This window comes from Falco cherrug, chromosome 1, assembly GCF_023634085.1.
Source record: "Falco cherrug isolate bFalChe1 chromosome 1, bFalChe1.pri, whole genome shotgun sequence".
NCBI classification, from domain to species: Eukaryota; Metazoa; Chordata; class Aves; order Falconiformes; family Falconidae; genus Falco; species Falco cherrug.
Genome location: NC_073697.1, coordinates 59,078,971 through 59,101,992, shown reverse-complemented (window position 1 = coordinate 59,101,992; position 23,022 = coordinate 59,078,971). Strand labels below are relative to the sequence as shown.

The following is a 23,022-nucleotide window of genomic DNA, read 5'->3' as shown; positions in this document are numbered from 1 at the left end:
TGTTCCATAGCCTAAAAGTCTGTTAGAAGAAATAAGAATTTGCTGATTGCCTCAGCAGATGAGTTGGTGACTTAACTAGCTTGCAGAGAAGACTACTGTTCTAGGCATACCTCTTTTTTTACAAAGACAAGGAAAGCTTGCATTGCTACTGTCCATATTTAACTTCAAAAGGAGAAAGCTTCTGGCGCTCTTTAGCTTGACACATTTTTCTCACGTAATATGCTGTTGTAGCAGGAAATGATAGCAGCACGTAACATGGTAGGGACTGATGCCACAAGCCCTCATCTTCTAAACTGGGGCTTCTTAATCTGCTATCAGGAATCACCAATAATCAACTCTTTATCCATTGTTAAACAAAGTCAGAGAAAAGACTTGTAGCATCTGGGGCCAAAAGACAGTGTTTGAAGCTGGGGAAGGAGATTCTGTGTGGGAACCCAGTGAAAGAATGGTTAAAGAAGTGCTTCCATTGGTGTTCGCATGGGATAGGAGTTAAAGTAAGCTTCCATCCAGAAGGATAAATCTGAAAAAAAGAAATAAAAACCCTCAAAACCTGAATACTCTGTTCAGAGGATGCTGGAAGGAAGTTAGTGGCGTAATTGTTGCTGTAATACACAGACTGCATAAAGACAGAAGAGTCTTTGAAAGAGAATAAACAGCAGGAGTAAGGACAGAAACTTGGGGTTGAAGTTCTGGAAGTTATCCTAGAGGTATGGCCCAGACTGTCAGTAAATGTTGCATTTTTCCTGTTAAAGCTGGTACCAGGAGACCTTTAAGGACCTCTTTGCACCTTTTCCTGCATTTAAGACTGGGTGAGTCAGGCTCAGGCTTGGATGTCCAGCATTAGTGAAATTGAGGTTAAGACTCAGCTGCCTAAACACAGTATCTTGTGACACTGTGCATGGCACTGAATACCTTTGTTTAGGAACTGTGGTTATTCTTCCAGAATGAAAATAATTTAAGTCAGTCTGGAGACTTTACATCTTGTGACATTGGTTGTCTGTATCAGCAGGCTGAGCAAATGGATGGCTGCTTAGAGGGTTGTCTGTCAGACAAAGAATCCAGAACCTGGTGCCAGTTGGGCATCTGGAAGAGTATAACATAGAAAAGAATTAACTTGTGTTCCTGAAGACAAACTGAAGGGGATGAGAATGCTTTCCCAAACTATAACTCTTAATCCTGGACCTGGCTAGGAAAGACTTTTTTTTCCTCTGGTAAAGGAGGTAAGGAGGAAAGCTGTGGAATATTTTCTGGGATGTATTTGCGAATTCTAGTATAGGAAACAAGCAGAGGAATTTGCAATGATTCTAGCCAGGGCTACTACTCACAGAAAAGCAGTGAAAAGTTACTGCCACTTGAGTTGCTTGAGTGGGTATGGGTGGATTTGACTTTATTTCTTGGTAGACCCAAATCAGGAAAGTACAAGGTGATTTAAATCCTTTAAATCCCTCTTACCTGGAATTACAGATTTTGTACCCTTTAAGATCTCAGTACTGAATTGCATCTACAAGCTTGCCAGATTTTTCTTTTATACAGGACTTTCTATCAGTTTATGTCAGAGTGCTATGACAAGTGCAGGAAAATACTCATACGTATTTTCCTAGAAGTGGGGAAAGTGAGAGACAGTGCATGGTGTGAATTACCTGCAGCTGCTCAGCAAATTGACAGCAGTTGTAAATGCAACCTGATTAATCTAGGTTCTGATCTGTAATTTGCTTTAGTAGATTCCAGTAGAACTGTGACAAGAAGCAATTTTATAATCTTCCACTAAAAAAATTAAAATATTAAATCCACAGACTAGTTTGATTTGCTGCTAGTGTCACAGTTTTGCTGATATGTAGAAGACTTACTCAGTGTGAAGTAATCACATTTGAACTGCTTGTCTCTGACTTTACTGGGTCTTGGAGTAGGGTTGTGTTGATCAAATGATCTTCAATGCTTTTACTTCTTTAAATGTCCTTTCACGAGCCAAACTTCAGCCATAGGTATAGTCACAACAGCCAGGATTCACTTGAGGAAACAGGAATCCAGGCTGATGTGCCTGTTTCTTCCTTTCAGCTTTTACATACAGTGGATTGTTTCCCACTGGCACTCATAATGTAAAACAATGATAAAAGATTAACAATAAATAAAATATTACTTATTTTACAGTACCTGCACTTGTCTTGGAAGTATTGCCCAGAAAGCTTTGCTAATTCAGCCTTGTCTAAGTGATTCCTAGTGAAAGGACAGTTGGAGCTGGCCTGTTACATCCTTTGCTGCAGCGATCACGAAAGACTCCCAAGACCATATAATTGGCTTGATTTCTGAAAGCAGGATGGGAGTATTCCATGTAGAACTGAAATTTGTGTAGAACATGCTGTAATCACACAATAAAAATAGACAGCCTTCATCTTTGCCCTTTTCTGCTGAAACTAAAAAATCTTTTAGAAACAAAAACTTTTTGTTGCCTATACAGTGAGTTAACAAGTGGGCATGTTTCTTAAGTTAAAGATTTTTATTAAATGAAACAACAGTTTCAACTATACAACTGCTTACTTTTAATACAGCAGAGTAATTTTTCTCAGAATGACCAATTAAGAAATGCTTGTTTTAATGAGGCTAAATCAATCTACCATGTTCTTAAATTGCTTGGTATAGTTTGTAGCTCTTTTTCAGAGAAATATTTTTTGAGGTTCTTGTAGACAAAAAAGAAGCTGCAGCTTCAGAGTGTTTGAAGTTAGAATAATTATCTTTTAACTTTTCTCTGTGTTCTGTATTTTTACTGCTTTCCATTGACTTATTAAATTCTAATGTGGGACTGTTCTCACAAATGTAAATATGAATTCTGAAATTACAGGCAATTTCTGAAAGTTTGTGTATAATGGGAATGTGCTTATTTTTGTGCAGTGAAAAATAAGTTATGGGTTTGTCTCCTTAAATCAGCAGGTGCTTCAAACTAGGAATTTAAGTCAGATGTTTGTAAGCTTAATTGTTAATTATATCACTTTAATATATTTCCATGCTATGAGGGCTTTCCCTTCACTGTATTTTTCTTCCTAGTGCTTTGTTCAGTGCTAGTTTTGGAAGTCTTTGTACAGTATTGCTTCATTCCTTCTTGTGCATAGAGTTTTTTGAGAAAAAGCATGCTACTCTTCACCGGTAGAATAAATGTTTAATTTGATTCAATATATTATTGCCCTTCTCCTTTTATGTGGTTTTGATTTGATTTTAATGAATAAAAGCTGCAAGAAAGTTACAGGAAATAGTTCCTCATTTGCAGATCTACATTGTCGGTGATCATCAGCAGTTTTACTCATAGATTATACCATCCTTTCTGGGACAAGTTCCGGATTGTACACATGAACATTAAGTCTTTAAGTTATTGTTCTTTAAATAAAAAGAATGACATAGTGAATTATAATTCAAAAAGCACTACAGGCTGAGGTGCCCATTTGAAGCCACTCTTTCAAATGAATTGACACTCATTTTCAGTATTAACTAAATGCTGTAGTTCACAGTGTGTAAATAGGATAAATAATTTCAACAGAAACTGTAACAATGAAAGCTATGATAGAATTGCAGTACTGCTAGATTTCTTCAAAGCCAGTATTTTACATGTAAATTGCATGTTTCAGAAGGTTCATGGGCAATCTTTTAAAATGAACAGAATGAGATATTTAATAGCAATCTCTAGTAATACTTTCAAGAGCTACTTTTTTGTTTGTGAATTCACACAAAGCTGATGAATGCTGCTTAAGCCTCATCGTTAGTTGTCACTTACATAGTAGTTTACATTTTCAGAATGCTGTATAAACATAACCTAATTATAACTTCCAAAGTATTGATTAAATTAAATGCGGTAGAGGAGCTGGAATGAATTTTCTTAAATACAGTAGTCTTGCTTGTCAGTGGATGATACTGATGTTAAACTACATTAGCTCAGTTTATTAAAGCTATGAATACATTACATTTATTTTCAAAACTGAAGGAAATGTATATTTTTGTCCTCTGCCTGACTGCCAGGGACTTGGCACTGGAGATGCTCTTAATACCGTAATGCTTTTCTAAGCAGTTCTTCAAGGCAATTACAGAAGACAGGAAGGTGCCTTGTTTTTGAAGTCTTTACTGTGACAATTTACATTGTCGTTCAGTTTGGAAGAATCTTTAAAATTGTACTGTGTTTTGTTGTGTTTATCCTAACCAGAACACATGTAATCTCTATATTGGCTCTAGTCAGCTTAGTAAAACTTTTCTTAAGTAGTGCTTGTATTGTATCAAATATGCATTTTTGACCATTGCCTTCAAATATATTCAGAGGTCTTTTAAAATCATGTCTCTTTTCAGTATTAGCTGTGAAATAAAAGAGCCAGAAGATTCAGATCTGGTGTATTTTTCTTTAAAAATTGTTCACTATGATTTTGGTCAGAAGAGTCACTTAAGTCCTTCAAGTACTGAAAGCTTGTAGGACACTATAAATGTGAAATCATGTGTATAGCTCTGATTTTTTTTTTCCTATGTCTGAAATCAGATTTTGTTTCCTTCAGAGCACCCTGTAAATGTTTATCGGGTTTTTATGTGCTTTCCTAAAGGGTAGAGTAGTGAGCTGGTGCATAGTGAGGTGTGGGAGCAGGTAGTTCTGCCATGTCTTTTAATTTGCAAACCTGTTTGGGTGGGCGGGGCAATAAGATTGGCATGAAAAATACTTACAAATACAAGTAAATCAGAAAATACTAGTTCGTTTCTTTATAGTTCAAATGCAAGTCCGTTAATATTTTTAGAAAAGGTATTTAAAGTTAAATTTGTAATTTCATATATTCTTAATATTTATATTCATCTTAAATGCAGCATATATCTTTGGCTTCTATAGTGAATATTCTAAATGATATTTGAAATATAATTGCATTTGTAATTAAAATTATATCTGTAAACATTCTAATATTAATTCAAATAGTATATGTAGGATTAATGTTTCCATGTTACAGCACCTTTTACATTGTGATGGCTAAGGTATCTAGAGGGAGCCATAGATAATGCAGTGGTTTCATTTTTGTATTGCTTTTCCTGTCCAATTTGACACGTTCCTGAAAAAACAAATGTGAGCTAGTTGAAATTTGCATAGAGCTGTTTTGAAGTAGCATGCTAAAAATTGTCTAGCTAGTTGTCAGATTTGGAAATCAGGTTAGGAAGGGTAATTTTTAGGGTTTTGTCTTTAGCAAGACATCTTTGTAGATGATGCCAAATAGGGAGCATATGCAAACACTGAGGAAAATATTAGAATACAACGTTATCTGAAATTCATATGATAAAATAAGTAGAAAGTACTTCACTGAACAAGAACTTGTTAGTCTATGTTACTGTAAAACAAACAAAACTGGAATGGGATGCTGGGAAGTGTGATGTAGCGATGCTTCTGGGCTGCCTCTTGCTTTTCCTCAAAGTAATCTTGCTCTGAGATGTGCTCGCTTTTTCACTTTATTAAACAAATCAGGGTATAATGTTATTTTCTATGTAAGTGAAGCACTGTCAGTAACTCAAGCACTATGTATACATAAAGTAACTTGTTATTTCACAAAAAGAACCAACCCCGGTAGTTCAAGAAACACGTTGCTGACAAAATAGTTGGAAGGATTGGGGCGGCAGTTCTGTGAAAGAGTAGACTGAAGGAGTTGATAAGCCTTCTACTGTACCAAACATACATGTGAAGTAGAAAGTGACTAGATATTTTCATTTTTGTTCCTCATAAAAATTATTTTTGCTGAATTTTGGAATAAATTGTTGAATTTGGAGCAATAATGATGATGGTAAATATTTAAGTAGCCAGATTTATTTTTTCTAAATTGGTTAACTAGCTACAGGATCAACCTGCTTGGGATTCTGTAATTTTCTGTTTCAATCCTAGATGGGCAAGGCACTGTAGAGCCTGTCCCTTTCAGAGGGATCATCCTCTTCAGCACACACAGTAGTGAAGCGTTGGATTTTACAGGGCCTTCTAGAATTATTTTGTCAAGTTCTGCTACCTTTTGGTTTATTTGGCTGTGTAGCTTCTCCTCCATTCTTGGCGCCTGCCCTTGGACACTCCTAACAGCAGGAGTCAAAGGCTTCCTACATACTAATAAATTAAACCTGGGAACGTTCCTAGGAATTGGTGCTTTGTAATTTGTACTCTTGGAGAGGTCCCTGGCAGGCTCTGAGTCTGTCTTGTGTAACAATTCCTAGGCATTATCAGAATGCACTGAGTGGTTTGGAGGTTATGAAAATTTACTGATACAGATGTAAGCTGCTCTCTGCCAGCTGGCTTCAAGTGAATGGGAATGTTTCTGGGCATAGTTTCATTTGCTAATAGAGATGTAACCTGAGAATCTTCAGTTTCTCCACCTGTGCTGGCCTTGAACTATGTTCCATAGCATACTACTGGATATTTTGGAAATAAGTGATGGAGACCCAAATTAACACGACTGTAACCTTAAAAGAGGAGATGAAGGTGGGATTTTCATCCATGTTCAGTTTATAATTTCCCACAGTGGATGACACCAGATGAGATATTTGGTGGAGATTCAATCCTGTTTTCATCCCTGTTATGGTCAGTTTCATTTTGCATGTTCGTTTTCTGTGGCCCTTTCTGTGAGAATGTCCTTGAGCAGGAGGTGGGCACTTTGGATTGCGATGGCCAGATTTGAATAATTTGTTTGGAGAGAACGAAGCTTCATGGGTTTTGTTTCCTTATAATGACAGAGAATCAGAGCTACAATTAAATCCTAGAATAAAAGTTAGAAACCTTTACTTACAAATTCAAGTAACAACATTCACAGATCAGTTCAACATCTGTCTGCCTGTGAAATGTGTTTTTCCATATCTCAATTAAACCTTCTCAAGGGAAGCGTGTTAATTTTGCTAAGGTTGAGACCATTTCTTCTACAAGGCTTCTCTATGGTGTGAAGTTTCCACAATGGTTGGTTCTAGTTGTTGTCACCTCATTACAGAAAGTAGTTAGCCATACTTACTTGGTGACTTAGCTCTTACAGAACAGCTAAACTATCCAGTGGCTGAAATACCAAGTTAGCATCTTGAGTCTTTTGGCTTGTCTATATTTGAGAGGACATTTATGTATGAGACTTCTGTAATCAACTTTTAGGAACTTTCCTTGATATTTTCTCTCTGCCACATGTTTGTACTACACACCAAAATGACTTTGGAAAATACTTATCTATCAGTTAATATGTTGGTGATAATACTACAAGATGTTCTCCATGGTACTCCTGGATAATATGCATGGAGGTGTATGTTTCTGTGTACCTTTTCCATTCTCCACATGCTTCATGGCTTTAGTGCTTTCTTAAACAGTCTAGAGTTTGAGAATTGAGATAACCAGCGTCTCTGAAGAATAGTCTTTGGCTTAGATACTAAAAACTGTTGCATGCAGTGATGTCAAACAATGCTGCTTTCCTCTATATCAGCAGACAAAGTGGTGGAAGAGACCTTTCTGGAAAGTAATTGATCGGATTTGATTCATTAAACTTTAAATTTATCTCTCTGATGAACCAACCCAGGGTTGAGACCCATACAAATTAGGCCAGTTTATTGATCATGTGAGGATTTGGGACAATATCCTCAGGACTGTCTTTTAGAACTGGAAGTTTCTTGAGCTCAGCTTGATGTTGTCAGTTCTGCTTTAGAATTCTGCTGATTATATTTCTCCTTGCCTGATCAGGTGCTCTGATCTGTGCTTTTGTCTGGGCTCACTTTCTGCCCACTTCTATAAGGTAAGACAAGATGCAGCAGTAGTAAACCTGTTGGACAAGGCAGTTATTTCAGAATTGTACAAAAAGCACCAGAATGCTACATGTATTTCCAGATGTTCTTCAATCCATGTAGAATGGGTTTCACTCACTGACTTGTGTGGATGCTGCAGTGGCTTCTGGGTTGAGCACCCTTACAGTAGTCTCAAATACCCTGGCTATTAATAGGAAAAGTGATGCAAGATACACCTCAGTGGTTGAACAGACACCTTTCCAAACTACTGTATGTGCTGAAGTAGGTATTCCAGGATGTCAGGATCTGAAATCAACTAAGGTTTCATCTTTGTCATCTTTGCCCTTCACAAATAGAGAATTCTTCTGTAAGATGGGAATCTTGCCAATTTGTAGTTTCTGAAGGGTTTATTTGTGATTCAGTTTGTTCAAGGTGAGGACTTCCTCAGCAGAGATAAAGATACATGTAATTCAGTTATGTGTGTTCCAAGTACAGCTTTGGCATTTTCATGGCATTGATACAGGCCTCAGTGTTGACTCAGGGGATGTTCTGACATGTTGAAAGTAAGCATACAGTTGTGTGATTCGGTTATCTTCTAACTGTATGTTTCATTGTTTGTGCTGATAACTAAATTACTTGGGTATAAATTTTGTAGTCAGATGTGTCTTTGGAGAATGAACAGAAATTACTGCTTCTATCATTTCTTTTTGATTGAGTGGAGATGGTATAGTTCAGACCTCTGATAGGATCTTTTGCCTTTCTTCTATGGGGTATAATACAAATTCTGGCCTTATGAGAGTCAACAAAAAAAATCTGCTTCAATTATTCTCTTTGTATTTTGAAATTTGAGCACAAGGTGTATTTTTTCAGAGCACTATTCAGAATTATTAATACTTGATTGTACTGAAGTTTTGTATGAAGGAATTTGAACATCTCCACATACTATTTATTGGACTAATGTTGCACTACATGAACATATGTTTTGGAGTTCTCACATGAGAAGTCAAAGATGAAATACATGTACGGGGAGATTCTTTTGTTGTTCCCAGAGAACTACAAATAAAATTGATGGTGGAGGATCCTGTAGTTAATGTCCATGTTGTTTCCTCACAAGACAACAGGAAGTACTCACATTAGCACTGCTTTGGGAGTCCTGTAAGATCCTTTTGTTTAATACTCTACCAGTCATTTACTGATTTACAGTGGGAGTTGAGGGGGCTTTGGCTCATTCAGTAGTTTGGTTTAGTGTAGCGTGCATGTTCCAGGTCATGCACTGCAAGAGGGGACCGTGTGGCTGCACAGCCTCCCAGTCCAGATCATAACTGCATTTGGAATTGTAAGCTAACTTCACTAGACACTGCAAAGGTGTAACAGAAAGGTCTTGCAGTTGGTTATACAGGTAGCACGCTATTTGTATTAAATACTGCCTTGTTTCTGCATGAGAAGTTCGTACTTCCTTTTTTTTTTTTTTTCCTTCCATGTTTAAGGGCAAAACTGTATTTTACTTTATTGGGGACAATAAGCGTTGGTGAGAGTGTATTCTGAGTTGGGCTCTTTTGGTAGCTTGACTTTTCAAAAAGACACTGTCAAAAATCTTTAAATAATGAGTTATTTTACAGGAATGTTTCATTAAACATTGCATCTAGATAGTTGATTGAAGAGGTCTGTTTTGCAAAATTCTGTGGATAACATTAAAGACTATCTGCTTTTTATACAGAGTGTGTTACAAAGCATACTTTCTTATCATTGGTATGCTAAAAGGCGTACTTGAATTGCAGTTTTAGCTGCTCAAATTTTGGATTGGGTTTTTTAAGAAAAAATTTTTAAAAGCTGGCTAGTATTAAATCTTCCTAATAAGCAAGTCTCTCTTCCACTTAATTTGTGCTTTTGTTGTGGCTAACAAATAATTTGCTGTATGGGTTTTTCTGTACACCATTGATAGAATATATAAGCTTGTCATCCTAGTGTGCTGGAAATGCTACACTCAAATCAAGTGTTCCTTTCTGGTTTTGTATATCCTCACCTGCTCCTCACTGTAAATCACTGAGATGTCAAGAGCAGTGATTAATTAAGCTGCACGTGCAAGTGCTTTTTTTCACCTGTCAAGTAGGAAGAAAACTTACTATAGTGAATTGTGCAATGCTGTTTAAGTAATTTCTTTTTATTCCAGGCTCTGAGGTTTGCAGAAATATTTTACAGTCTAATTTTCATTAACATTTCTGTATTGATAGTATGGAGTGATTTGGGACCTATGACTACCCCAAATTATACTACAGGAAGGATTGTATTTAAGGCTCTGGGAACATAAATAATCGTGGTTTCAAGGCTGCATGCGTTTTTATCTCATGCTAGTCAAATGACTTTAAACTGGCTTATTTAAATAAACCAATTAATAGTACGTAACTACCTATCAATTTCATATTTATGCGTATGTATTGCAATATATATGTAATTTTATTGGAATTTGAAAAGCTTGGATGTTTTCCACACTCCTTGGGGCAAACAATGAAATTAAATTGTATAGTGATCTTAATCTATTATTAAAAGGTCCTGGAAAGGAAGATTACAAGGTAGATTCAGGTTTTGAATCAGTTTTGCCATTGGTTTAGCAGCGGGTGGGCAGGCAGATGCCTGCTCAGAGTAGAACCTATTGCCATTTTTCACCATTGATAGAGTAGCCTTTCAGAGTCAATGAGCTCTGTCAATGTGAGCTTGTCAAGGCTACAACTTCATAGACCTGAGAGGCGGTTTGAGAGGTCAGCCCTTTTCAGGTTTGCTGTGATGCAAATGAACTTTAATGCTTAAACAACTATTGGAATTTTTATGTCTGCTCCTTGTTCTTTTTTCTTCACAAAGTCATTGACGAGACATTCAGTGCTTTTTAAATTGGAAGTTGCATTGTGCTAAAGACCTAGTACAGATTTACGGAGGGCTGAAAGCAGTTAGATCATGTTCTTTTCATGGTGCGATTAGAATCAAATCGATTTCCCTACAGCCTTCAGCATTCAGATGGCAATTTTAACAAAGCTTGGGGGCTAGACAAGGGACAAAACGACTGAACTGAATGTTAATTACACTCTGCAGCCTTATTTTCTTTTGATTTGGAGCTGACTGGCAACTAAATTAACAAAAGTGTGACCATAACTGCTGCCCTATTTTCATTTAAAAGGAGAGCAGACTCTAAAAGGCTATCTTTACAAAGAAACAAGTGAGGTCTACTGATTATTGTTAAAGGGCACTGTCTTTAAAAACATAATAATAACAATAACCCCAAAAATACTCAGTTCCCAATTGATGTGATAAATTAGGCACTGGCACACACACACCTTCTGATAATTCCTTGACTTGTGCTTTTTAAAATAAAACATAAAAAAAATTCAGTGTAGTGATTACTCATAGATAGCAATGATCTAATTTTTAATCATGTGACCACAGTACGTGCTTAGATGTGTTTCTCCACAACCACTTTGATATTAAACTAGAGAGAAACTGATGTTTGAATGGCAAGATGTTAATATTTGGTGGGAAATGAATAATTTGCTGTCTAATTTTTATTTTACTCAGACATTCTTGTCTCTCATGACAGCATTTAGTTTGATTTGTTAAGGTTCATTTACAGTACTTGTATTTTGTAGTAGTAACAGCAAGATGCTTTCTTATCCCTTCCCCTCACCCCTCTCTGCCTTGTAAGGGAGCTGCAGCTGCACTAAGTTGTATTTGATCCTTGTCATTGCTCTGTCCTTTTGCACCTGCAGCTCTGTTGGTCTCATCATAACACCTGGCACCATGAATTATCCTCTTTTTATTCAGTCAGTAGCAAATCCCATTTAGAGCTAAGCAGTGTATATTCTGGCAGTCAAATGACCATAAATGTCAGTATGTATTTCTCAAATGTAAATATAATTGAATAATTATATTCCAAATACTGTGAAACTTTACAGCACAGAATGTCCTTTAATACTAGCATGAACGATCTTAAAAAGCTGTGCAGAACAGCTTTCAAGACTCTCTGAAGTGTCAGGTGTAGACATAAGCAGTAAAACTGCTTTAGGATCCTGTATGTTGGGTTTGCTCTTTATACATCACACATTTAGTAACACTGATTTGTGCAGTTTACTGTAACTCTGCATTTCGTTTTCAGTCTCTAAAATCTGGATATAAAAGTAACAAAAAAATTCTCTTTTGTTTGCAGTATTCCGTATTTATACTTGACCTACAGCACTGCAAAATAGTTTGCAACATTTGCAACATCCATATAGATGGATACTGGGCGATCAGTGTTTCTGCTTTGATACTTGGATCACTTCAAAATTTCCGTGGTTTTAAAGTTATAACTGCTATAAGATCCAGAAAGCATATAGTTTTTGTTCCAGAATGGTTGAACATAGTTATTTGGGCGTCATAAAATGTTGTTTCTGTTCTAGTTACTATTTAATACCAAAGAAGTTTTGATAGTACTACGGACCACCCTGTACTCAGTCACTGTCCTGTACCTCTCTCCTTTTCACACAAAAGCAGCTGCAAAACAAAGTTTTTCTAAAACCAGTCAAGAGTAAAATTCTTTCTCATTTGTCTTCCAGACACGAAGATCGATTGAGAAGTTATTAGAATGGGAAAACAATAGGTTATACCACAAGGTGAGTGCCGCAGGGAGCAGCTTCGTACTGTTGGAGTTTGAATTGCACAGTATGGAAACAGATGCTTTTGTTGAACAAAAAATATGAAAGGTGGACAAATGGGCTAGTCTGTGTGCTGCAATAAAATACAGCTCATTTTTCTTCTTTTTCTTTCCTCCTTGTCTAGCTGTGCTTGCATTGGAGACTAAGCAAAAGGAAATGTGAAACGAATAACATGATGGAATATGTAAGTTAAAGGGCTGTTTTGTGAGTTTCTCTATTAAATGATCATTTATTTTGCTTCTGATCTTATTCTTTTCATGATTATTAATCAGTAAAGGTGTCAGGAGCTTAATCGCCTGAGTGCAAGGATTTTCTACGGTTCACAGATGCATGGTTTCATGTGCAGGACTGATTTATAAAGTTATGAATGACTTGAAAACAAGGCTTCACTGTGTTCTGAAAAATAATAAATTAATTGCCAAGATAAAATGGCTTGAACATGTGCTGATGGAGTGTGAAATTTTAGATGCTGTATAAAGAATCACCACAACTTTGGTTACGCAGCAAGTCAGATATGGCTGTTTTATATAATGTTAATCAAGTCTAAAAGTATGGAAGAAGACCTTTCAACTAAGCTGTTGGAGCTTAAGAAGCCTTTAGCCTTTTTAGATTTTAACTGCCCCTTACCTCAGCTGTCGTGAAAGTATCTTTATCTCTTAATTGGTGTCACTAAAATATTTTTAAGTTAGTCTCTGGAGTTCTGACTTCAGTCTTTGACTGAGACTCCATAAGCCCTTCTTGGAACTATACAGTGAGAAGTTATAAGTGGTTTAAAATGAATGATGTCCAATGTGGGATTTCAGTTTGTTTAGCTTGCAACCTTCTTGCTATTTTTGGTGCTGTTTTTGTTTCCATTTTCAAAATACCTTGGCAGTACATAAATAGGATGAAATTAAGCTGTTAAAATGTAAGAAACATTAGAATTTGTGTAATTTCTTTTAATGCTCTAGGAAATAGGTGGCAGGAAGGGTTAACTGTTTTAAAATAAAGATTAGCCTTTGAGAAATATCTACTGTATTAGTTCTAACATATCTGTGATCTTTCATTACATGTTACTTTGTCTGTTCTTCAAAACAGCAAAGCTGTCATGCATATAAAAATTTTAAAATTTATTAAATAGTTGGAAACGATACTAAAATATTTTTTTTAATCTTCCCCTTATCCCTGTTTCTACATTAGACCTTAATTCTAGCCTGAAACATAAGATCTTTAAAATGCATTTTTTACAGTGATTATTCAGTTCACTGAATAAGCAGACTTTTTGTAACATCTGTTCTGCAAAATTTTTTGGTTTAGTTGTATGAGATGTGACTGAAAATGGAATAAAGCAAATGTCAGAAGGTAGATTAGAGCTTTAGCTAAATTAAGGGTTTTTAAACTTCACTGAATTTTGTTTTTCTGAAGGAAAGCATTGTCACATCCAATGTTTTGCAGATTCAATTGGAAAAAAGCCACATACTATGTTAGTTTGTAAATGCTGTGGCCCAGCAACATTTACAGATGAACATTAATGCTATTAAATACAATTTAAAATCAGTTGACCTGTTTATAAAAGCATGGGCATATAGTTTTACAGAATAAGGATCAAAGATTTTATTTGTTGTTTGTGGAATGTCTAATACATTAACTCTGGATAAATTTAATGAGAAAATTTTTACAAAACTTCTCTGTACCATTTTATCATTTTCAGTGAACTGATTTGCTTATCTCTTAAAAACTGCCCTTAAAGTTGTGTTCGTGATTTAATTTTAAATAATAACACTTATCCTCAGGTTTTTAAAAACAGGTGATTTAAATTACTCTTGTACCCAAAACTTGGTGCTTTGCCAACTTGAGATTTGAAATCCACTATTGCAGACATTAAATTAAGTAAATAATTACATAGGTGAAATAAAGACAAGATAGTTTTACACCTTTGGCGTAAACACAGTGTTCCAGCTTTACTTCTTGCTTCCTTTTTGAAACTTTGCCTGAATATCAGAAGCCCTGGTACTTCTGAAGCATCCAGTGGTTGACTCATGTCAATGATCAATGAATTCTGAGCAGTTTGCATTGCTGCTGAAAATAAGTCACTTCTGAGTATCTCAAAAAAGAAACTTATACACCTGGTTTTGATATACATTATTTCAAAAGTGTTTGCCTTGGAATTAAAATCAGAAACTGACTTCTTTTCTGATGTTCAGTATGCTATCGGAGATAGAAGGGTTCACTCTCTAAGCAGCAAAGTTGTGTTCTCCTTTACAATCAAAAACATTCAAAAATTTTTCAGACCTCTTCAAAAGGCAAGTTCCCCTTACAAGTAAATAAAATCCTTAGTTATGTCACCAGATGCACTTATTTGTTTATAAATACAAACATCCTGCTGTATTACGACTCTCTAAAGAAAGAAAATGCAGAGGTGAACATTTTCTTCAAGCTTTCTATTTAAAGTAGGATAAATACTTGGGCAGTATTCTGGTCTGTACCCTACCATGTGTACGTAGCTCAGAAACACATAGTTTACATTTGAATCAGGACCCTAAGAATAATCATACAAAAGCATTAGTTAAGCTTCTTGTTAACTACTTGCAGATTTGTTAGATACAGGAACTTTGCAAAGGTTAGTACACTTTCTATACAAGTTTGGTACTATAAACTTGACTTACCTACCTTAAGTGGAAACAATTTTGAAGTAAAGGGACTTGCATGTGTAATTGAAAATTAACTTTACATACATTGTGCTTTCTGTGTTTTGGTTTTTTTAAATGAATACATTTATCTCTTTCATAATTTTTCCTAATAAAGTAATTTAATTATGTTAAAAAATAAGTACTTATTAGCTTATTTCAGTTTGTTTAGATGTGTTAGGTATGGGTAGGCAAACTTTTCCAGTTGAATTTGGTTCTTTAAGACTTCTGTTTTTTTGCCCCAAAACAATTATATCAAACATGACTTTTCTAATGGTTTCCTACCTAACAAGAGCACTGTGGTCTCTGATAGTCATTAAAACTTGATGTACTTCAAAAAACTCCACAACAACAACCAAACAAAAACAAACAAAGCGAAACAAAACCCAAAGCCCACCTAGCAAATTATAATTGTGATAGATAATAGGATTGCTGCCATCTTCCGTTTAATATATATTTGTTTTCTTTTTATACAGGTCATCCTTATAGAATTTTTACCAAAGACACCGATTTTTCGACCAGATTAGCATTTGATTTATTTATAGAGACTTATTCAAGTATGTTGTCTTTCCAATGGTGCCTTGCTTGGTGCTCTCCTGGTGGTGACATAGCATTGGTTCTACAGAATCTTGTGGTGTTTTCATTCTTTTTTTTTTTTTTTTTAATAAGAGCGTGTTCTAAGTGCATTTGGTCAAATTCTGCAAAGTAATTTCACACAAATGTTAACTACCACTTAAGTTATTGTTACTTTTGCTACTTCTGTTTATTCATGTATCTTGATTTTCAAAGTCTTTTATATGTGTGCGCGCGTGCGTGTGTACATACATATATATTACTATAAATACACAGCTGAAAATGGTATACAAGTGAGCAGGTATTTTTTTATCCCAAAAGACACAACTGATTGACTGTACATTGTATAAGTCCTTTTAATCATTCATTTACATGCTGAAGTACCTTCTAAGATCTTCCTAAACTTTTGTCAGTAACTAGTCAATTGTAAATGTTCCTATTTCTTTTTGGGATATCAGCTAGCCTCTTCCAACAAAAGGAGATGAAGTTCTTTTTGGAACCCAAATGTCATTGCATTAGTAGAAATCTCTGTGCTTTTCATGAAGAAGTCCTGTCAGCTGGTTCTGAAAAAGTTCTAATTTAAAGATTAAAAAAAACCACAACAAAGCAGCAAAATAGAATTATTTTACTCAGACTAGAAGAATGGCTGAGGCAATTGCATGCATCTGGTTAGTAGAATTAAAGTTCACAAAAATATATTAGTATTGCAGTTTATAATGTAGCTGTCTTAATTCAGGCTAAGGCCATGTATCAGCTTTATTCCTACTGTTTACCAGGTCCTGTACAGGAGTGCAGAAGGATTTGTTTTACTAAAACTTACTGTCCAAGACGACCTTTCAGGGATGGGATTGTGTTTTTTTTTTTTGTTTTAAAGCCACATAAACAGAAAAGAGTTACTAAAGAAATCTTGAACAGTACAGTTCCAGATGCAAATGCAGATGCTGTGTATTAAAAATAATCAAAGCAGGGTACACTGGGCAACAGTGTAAGTTTAAATGTGTTAGATAATTATTGCACCCTTGCTTCTGCTCATTTTGGTTTACAAAGCTTATTTTCTGTGCAAGTATAATAATTTTAACTGGATATATGGTGTATGCTTGGGTCAGGCCAGTTGCATTTTGTTGTCTTCTACTTATATCTTAGTTGTACATATCTTTACAGGTAGTTTTTTTTTCTTTTTATTGCAACTCAATCATATTTTTAAATTTGCTGTAGGTATCTGAAATTACTGTACAGGAACATTAATGTAAGTTAAGATATGTTCCTTGTACAGTTGTGGTAGCAAGCAATAATGTGAATATATGAAAAAACAGATATACTCTGCTTAATATTTGTATGAATGAAAAGTTGATACCACTACAAGAATAATCTCTTTTTAATCTTTTAAATACAAGTTTTATTTCAAGGTAATGTATTACAGATACCTTGATGCTGTGAACTATTTTTCTATATCTTCGAAATATTTATTCTCTGTAAAATATGCTCTAGTGAGTATTATATTCCTAAATTGTTGATAGTGGGAGTGGTCTAGAAAGTTTTAAGTTTTCTTAAATCTAAGCCTTCTGTATCTGTTCCCAAAATTCATCCTTTGCTCAGCTTTTGTCTGTGGATTTCTCTGTTCATTTTGAAAATAGTTCAGCCATGCTTTTCATGGAAGCTTACAAGTGTGTTTCTTTGACTTGATGGAATACGATTTTTAATTAACAAATACCGGTTTTGTGCTGCCTCAGTCTTCTGGGTCCCACAATGGTTTCTCCTTGCAGTAACTGGTTATAATTTTTTTTAAAATCAATTTCAGCTGCTTCTTTAGTACAAACCTGGCTCTGCAGCATTCCTCCTCTCATCTAGAGTATGAATTATAATCTTGGACCAGTTTTGGGGTATGAGGGAGGCCAGAAGCCTAATATTGATGGCAGCTGAAGTTGTGGAGGCTGGAGGTGTAGGGGAGGGGTTGAAATTAAACAGAAATGATAACTGGTGATAAATACTGATGACCAGAAACATACATTAATTTCTTCAAGTGTTCGTTTTCAATAAAATGAATATTGAAACATATAAGGCCTAGATTTTACTACCAGAATTCCCAGTTGACTGTATAGATAGGTCATGGATGCAGTTTTCCATTGGTAGTTCACTAGCATGGAGGGATAGGATGGATATGGCTTGTGATACATTCATAGCAGCACCGCATTCAGCGTGAGCTCTTTGCCTTAGTTTACTACTGAAACTTTCCATACTACATTCTATGACACCGCAACTACCTTGCCAGCAGCACCCAAACCTACCTACAGTAAAGCTAATTTGAGCACAATGTGTGCTGAAACCAGAGTAGTGAACAGTGTGGCTTACAGGTTTACAAAGAGTATCTTGTTAGTAAAGCTTCCACATAAGTGGTAGTACTGGTTAAGATCCTGTCAATGTTTAGGTGCCTCTGCAGTCATTTACTTGGTTAGCAGGCATTTTCTGTATTTTAACAATGACTTTCTCTCTGAGAATTCTAGTATAGGGGTGCGAAGTAGACCTCTGAGCAAATAAAAAGTTAAATCCCTTAGTAAGGAGGATAGACTAATTGCCTCTTAAAGCATTTCTGATATTTTATTAAAACAATGTCTCTGATATAAAGTAAAACCAGGAAACCTGAGAAACTCTGTGTGTGTGTGTGTCTATCTCTGTTTTGCTCAAGTGTTAGTCCTCTGATGAGGTGGAACCCTCACCTAGTAAGAATGTTAAAACATTTTCATACAATCCCTTTAGATTCATTAATTATAACGATAGAAATTGATCATGGCAGGAACTTTATATCATAAACTATTTAATGCCTGCAGCAGTCATCAGGATTTTCCTTTGATGTTGTTTCTAAAATACTAAATTATTTATTTTGTGTGCTAGTGAGAGCACGTACATTACCTTTTTTTGTCCAACTTGCAAAGAATGAAGTTGCAACAGTTTGAGCAGGCCGGAAGCTATGGTAGGGCTTACAGGACACAGTCTACGCTGCTGAAATAAATATTACATTGTACTAACTTGTTCAGCTTCTTGCAACTCAACAATTCCTAGAAATAATCTTTTCTATTTCCAGTTTCCTTGAACAGTAAGGGTTAGGTACCCACTTGATAATAAGCATTTAACAAATGCTAATTATGTCTGTCTCACTTTAGCCTGAAAAACTAATGCTGAAGGCACCAATGATTCCCTGTTAAAGTTAATTATTATTTTTAGATACGCTGGCCTTTAACTGGCCAATAAAGATTGCTTTCTTACTCTTTCAAATCTTTTAGTGATAGGTAGTGATAGGTAGAAATAAGTTCTGGGGCAAAAAGGCTTTTTGTCTGACCCTACATGAATAATTCTGTAGAGCTCATCTGGTGTTAAATAACTATTTGAAGTTTATACTAGGATTGGCAGACTTCACCAGAAATTAAAATATTTATGGAGATAGGTTATAGGAAGTCAGTAATTTTTTTTGGTAATAGCTTAGTAAGAATCATTTCAATAAACTATGTATGCAAATCCAGAATTTCCCATGATACTCAAAAGAGTAGATTGTAAAAACTTTTTACAGTACTTAGATGTATATTATAATCTCTGTATCAATTTCTTAAATGATACTTTTTTGTATATATCAAGACAATGGTGTTTAAATATAATACTCTGTCTCTGAGGTACATGCTTGCTTAAAACTAGTTTTTCATTCTTTTTCTAAAAGTCATTATTTAGCCCTGAAGATTGTAGGGAAGAGCTTTAAAATGCAATCTGTAACTTCTCAGAAGTCAGAAGGCAAAGAAAAAGAACTTGTCTTTATTCACTTCCCTCCACTCCCCACCCCAAAGTCTTAATTTTAAATCAGTCCCCTTGTTTTGGGAGCCCTAGCTTATGGTTTTTGAGCAGCTGGCAATAATGCAAATTGTCCACCAAAAAAGCTCCATTTGTATTCTGAACAATTTAAAGAGATCACTTTAACTGAAGAAGCAAAAGCCTTGTTTAGCAAAGAAAATCCCTGCTTTTAAATTCTCCCAGCACTGCTGTTGAGTAATTAAAAGAAGGATCATGATGACCCTACATTAGGTCAAAATCCAGATGATTTTATGTAAAGGAAATGCTGAATTAGAGAGGTCACAGAGTCCCAAATGTCTTGGATTCATAGTAGTGACTTATTAAGGATAAGTGGTGCTGGCTAGTTTTGTATCAGTGACTAAAATAATTTATGTTGGTCTTCAGCAACCTTGCTTATGAAAAGAAAGCATTTTAGAAATAAAATCTCTATTCATCACTGCTAATCTGCTGTAATTTCTGTGCTTCTCCCTAAAGCCACATTGCATTTCCATCACAAACAGCTAAGTGTATGATCGTTATAATGCCTTTAATAGCCATATTGTAGGTAGAAATATTAACTTCTCAGGGACTAATAGGAAATATGAAAATGGAATTAATGAGCTGAATGCCTATCTGCACGAAGGCTTACTTTGCAAATGGCACCCCACAAAGCTTCTGATTGTATTATGCATGACCATTGTGAATGTTATCAATATACAGCTATGAGAGCTCCCTTCACCCTGTATTGTTAGGCTGCTGAATGTTAAAAGTATGTTGGATAAGGATAAATGAAATTTTTTTGCTGATTTGGATAGAGTGATTATTTCTAATGGTGCTACCTTTTTAATTCCTGTGTTTATTCTTTGTAAAGTTCTCTCTGTAGGCTGGGTGAATCAGGGGATACTGGTGTACTGACAAAACAGTATCGTTCTTAAGGAAGTGGAAAAATTTTGAGGGGAGAAGTATGTGAAGCAAAAAAATTCACTGCTGAAATCATGCATTTGTTGTTCATTAGTTACAGATAGCTACTTGGGTTGTTTTGTTGGTAACAGTATTTTGCAGTTTATTAATTTTTGAACTTCATCTTTTTGCACACTGATGTTTCAGTCAGCATGGACTGAATTAGAGACTAACCTTGAAGACTTAAAAAAACAACCAAAAAAACCTCCTTGCATGAAACTTCATATGTTGGCAGTTGTGCTGGTGTATGTATCTCTACCATGTGACACCTGGGTAATACATCTTTCATAAACTACATTTTATTGTTCTCATGGAAGAAGTCCTTTTAAAATATTCCTCTGCTTTGTTTAGCTCATATTACATTAATAATTATTTTTTTGAAAAAAGACTCATAAATGCTTGTTTCCTCAGAATACAATGGACCATTAGGAAAGGTTTAGCGAGGCAAAAGATGAAATGTAGGAACTGGAAGAAGCAACATCCAAAAGACTGAATTTGGGGATTAGGTTTGGAATTTTGACTTTGATGATAAATAGCTTTGAACTGAACGAAATGGTATGGAATAACGAAAAGTAAAAGTTAGCAATCCATTTCAGTAATTTTGTAGAGTGTCTTAATTTCTGTTACATTTTTTGATTTGAGTAAGTGTGTTATTGATTTATTTTGGTTATGCCTGAACTGATAGACAATTCTGCTATTGTGCTGATTTTGAGGTAAGCTTCCTTCTAAACTCAGCATCTCTTAGTTGAAAATATCCAGACCAAAACGGAATCGCTGAGAGCTGCCCAATGAGTAGAGGACAGGCTCTTCCTAAGCTGGAGCCTGTAATGCATGGCTGATTGTTTCCAAAGAAAATTCTTGACTTGTCCAGACAGCTCCTGGCATGTGACAGTGTATCTAAGGCCCAGGAATAGGATCCAGTTAGGACAGTTTAGGTTCAGGTAAGTAAGAGAGGCTTTTGTAGTTAGTGGCAGCTTTTATGGAGAAGGGAACCATTGACAAGTGCTCACTTTTGGAGGGCAGATAGTAGATTTTTATAATGTTTATTGAAATATGTTTGCGTGTTCTCCCCCTTCTCTCCCTGCCCCCCCCCCCTCCCCGCACCCCCTTAAAACTTCATCATTGAAGGTTATTTTACCTCATGTTGAAAACTAGACTTGGTAGTTAGCTCATTTTTTTTCTGTTACAGTTCTTTTAGGTTTGGGAATCCATTTTTTTAAATCACATTTAGAATTTTTTAAAAAAAGTCAGATAGCCTCACAACTGATAATTTTTAGTGGCTCTATGTTTAAACTTGATCTCATTGTACCAATATAAATATCTCACTCATCCACTCTAAATGTTTCTCTCTGATCCTTCTGTGCTTGCAACAGGCTTTCTAACTTGTTAGGAGTGCTTGCAACAGGCTTTCTAACTTGTTAGGATATGCACTGTACCTCCTTGTTATTGTCAATGAGCAGTTTGGTTTAGTGAGATTACAAGGAATGCAGAGTAGTTCCTGATTTGAAGAGTGTAACTTGGATTCTTCTTTCCATAAAAAAACCAAACCTGAGTGGCAATCGGAATACAAAACTAATTCCAAACATAAATTTTAAGAACAGTAAACGACAAAACAGTGCCTAAATGCTGTGTGCTAAATTTGTTCTGTCTAATTCATGTTGCTTTAAACGAATTTGCAGAGAATTGCATAGGATTGTGTGTGCTTAGGAAAAATTTGTTAAATGTCTGAACCAGTAGCGGTAAATAAATCACTGAAAGGATGTTATCTTTCAAGAAGGTCAACTTAAAAAACAGTGTTTTGGACTATGTTAAAAATCCATTTCAGGCAGAAAATGCGTAAGCAATAATTCAACTTAGAACTGGATATTAAGGAAGCTGCTATTTATAGAGAGGCTTGATGGTAATTTTGCCTGTTGGGCATCTCCTCTCATCAAGAGTTTAGAAATACAGGGTTGCTGTGATTTCCACTATTGTAACATTCCGCTTCAAATATTTAAGTCTGGGTGGGAGACTGAAAGCTTAGAGGCCAGTACTGTGTTCACACGGTGCACGGCATTGGGAGGAGAAGGTAGGAAGAAAAGGATTTTTTTTTTTTTTTAAAGGCTGCACAATTGTATATATGCATATTTAAGAGTATTTAACCATGTCTGCTAAATTACTGAAGTTAATCTATTGTTGAATTATAGAATATTATTTAATGCATCCACATCATTTTTTCCTGACCTGACCCAGAATTGGAATGGACTCCAAAATTTTTTTTAAAGCATTTCTTAAGTTGTATGTATTATAAACAAATAAAAGACTTGTTAACCAATCCACTAAGCCTTACTGGTTTTTGTCTATCCAGTATGTTAGGGGGTGGGGGTGGTAGGGAGGGGAAGAAAAAGAAAAAACCCCGAAACTTCTGTGTTATGATACAATGGTGTCTCCTAATTTTCAGTTGATACTTTTGGTCTGAATTGGGGGTGGGTGGATTTAAAACGATTTGGAGTAATTCAGGTGACTCTGGGACTGGAGTTAACCAAGTTTAGAGGCATTGCCTGCCTTAAGTGTTTCAGACTGGCTTTTCATTAAGTCCACATTTAGAGTTCTTTAAGCTTTTC

The 23,022-nt window shown here is 35.5% G+C and overlaps 1 protein-coding gene across 1 annotated transcript in view; it reads left to right on the top strand.

Annotated features, from left to right (window-relative positions):
• CHIC2 (cysteine rich hydrophobic domain 2) overlaps positions 1 to 22,737 on the top strand; it is a 31,693-nt gene extending 8,956 nt beyond the window's left edge. Inside the window, exons 4-6 of the mRNA XM_055713414.1 lie at positions 12,309 to 12,365; positions 12,532 to 12,591; positions 15,550 to 22,737. Of these exons, the coding sequence (XP_055569389.1) occupies positions 12,309 to 12,365; positions 12,532 to 12,591; positions 15,550 to 15,600 (168 nt within the window). The 3' untranslated portion in view covers positions 15,601 to 22,737. The remainder of the gene's footprint in view (positions 1 to 12,308; positions 12,366 to 12,531; positions 12,592 to 15,549) is intronic.
• Positions 22,738 to 23,022: the final 285 nt, after the last annotated feature.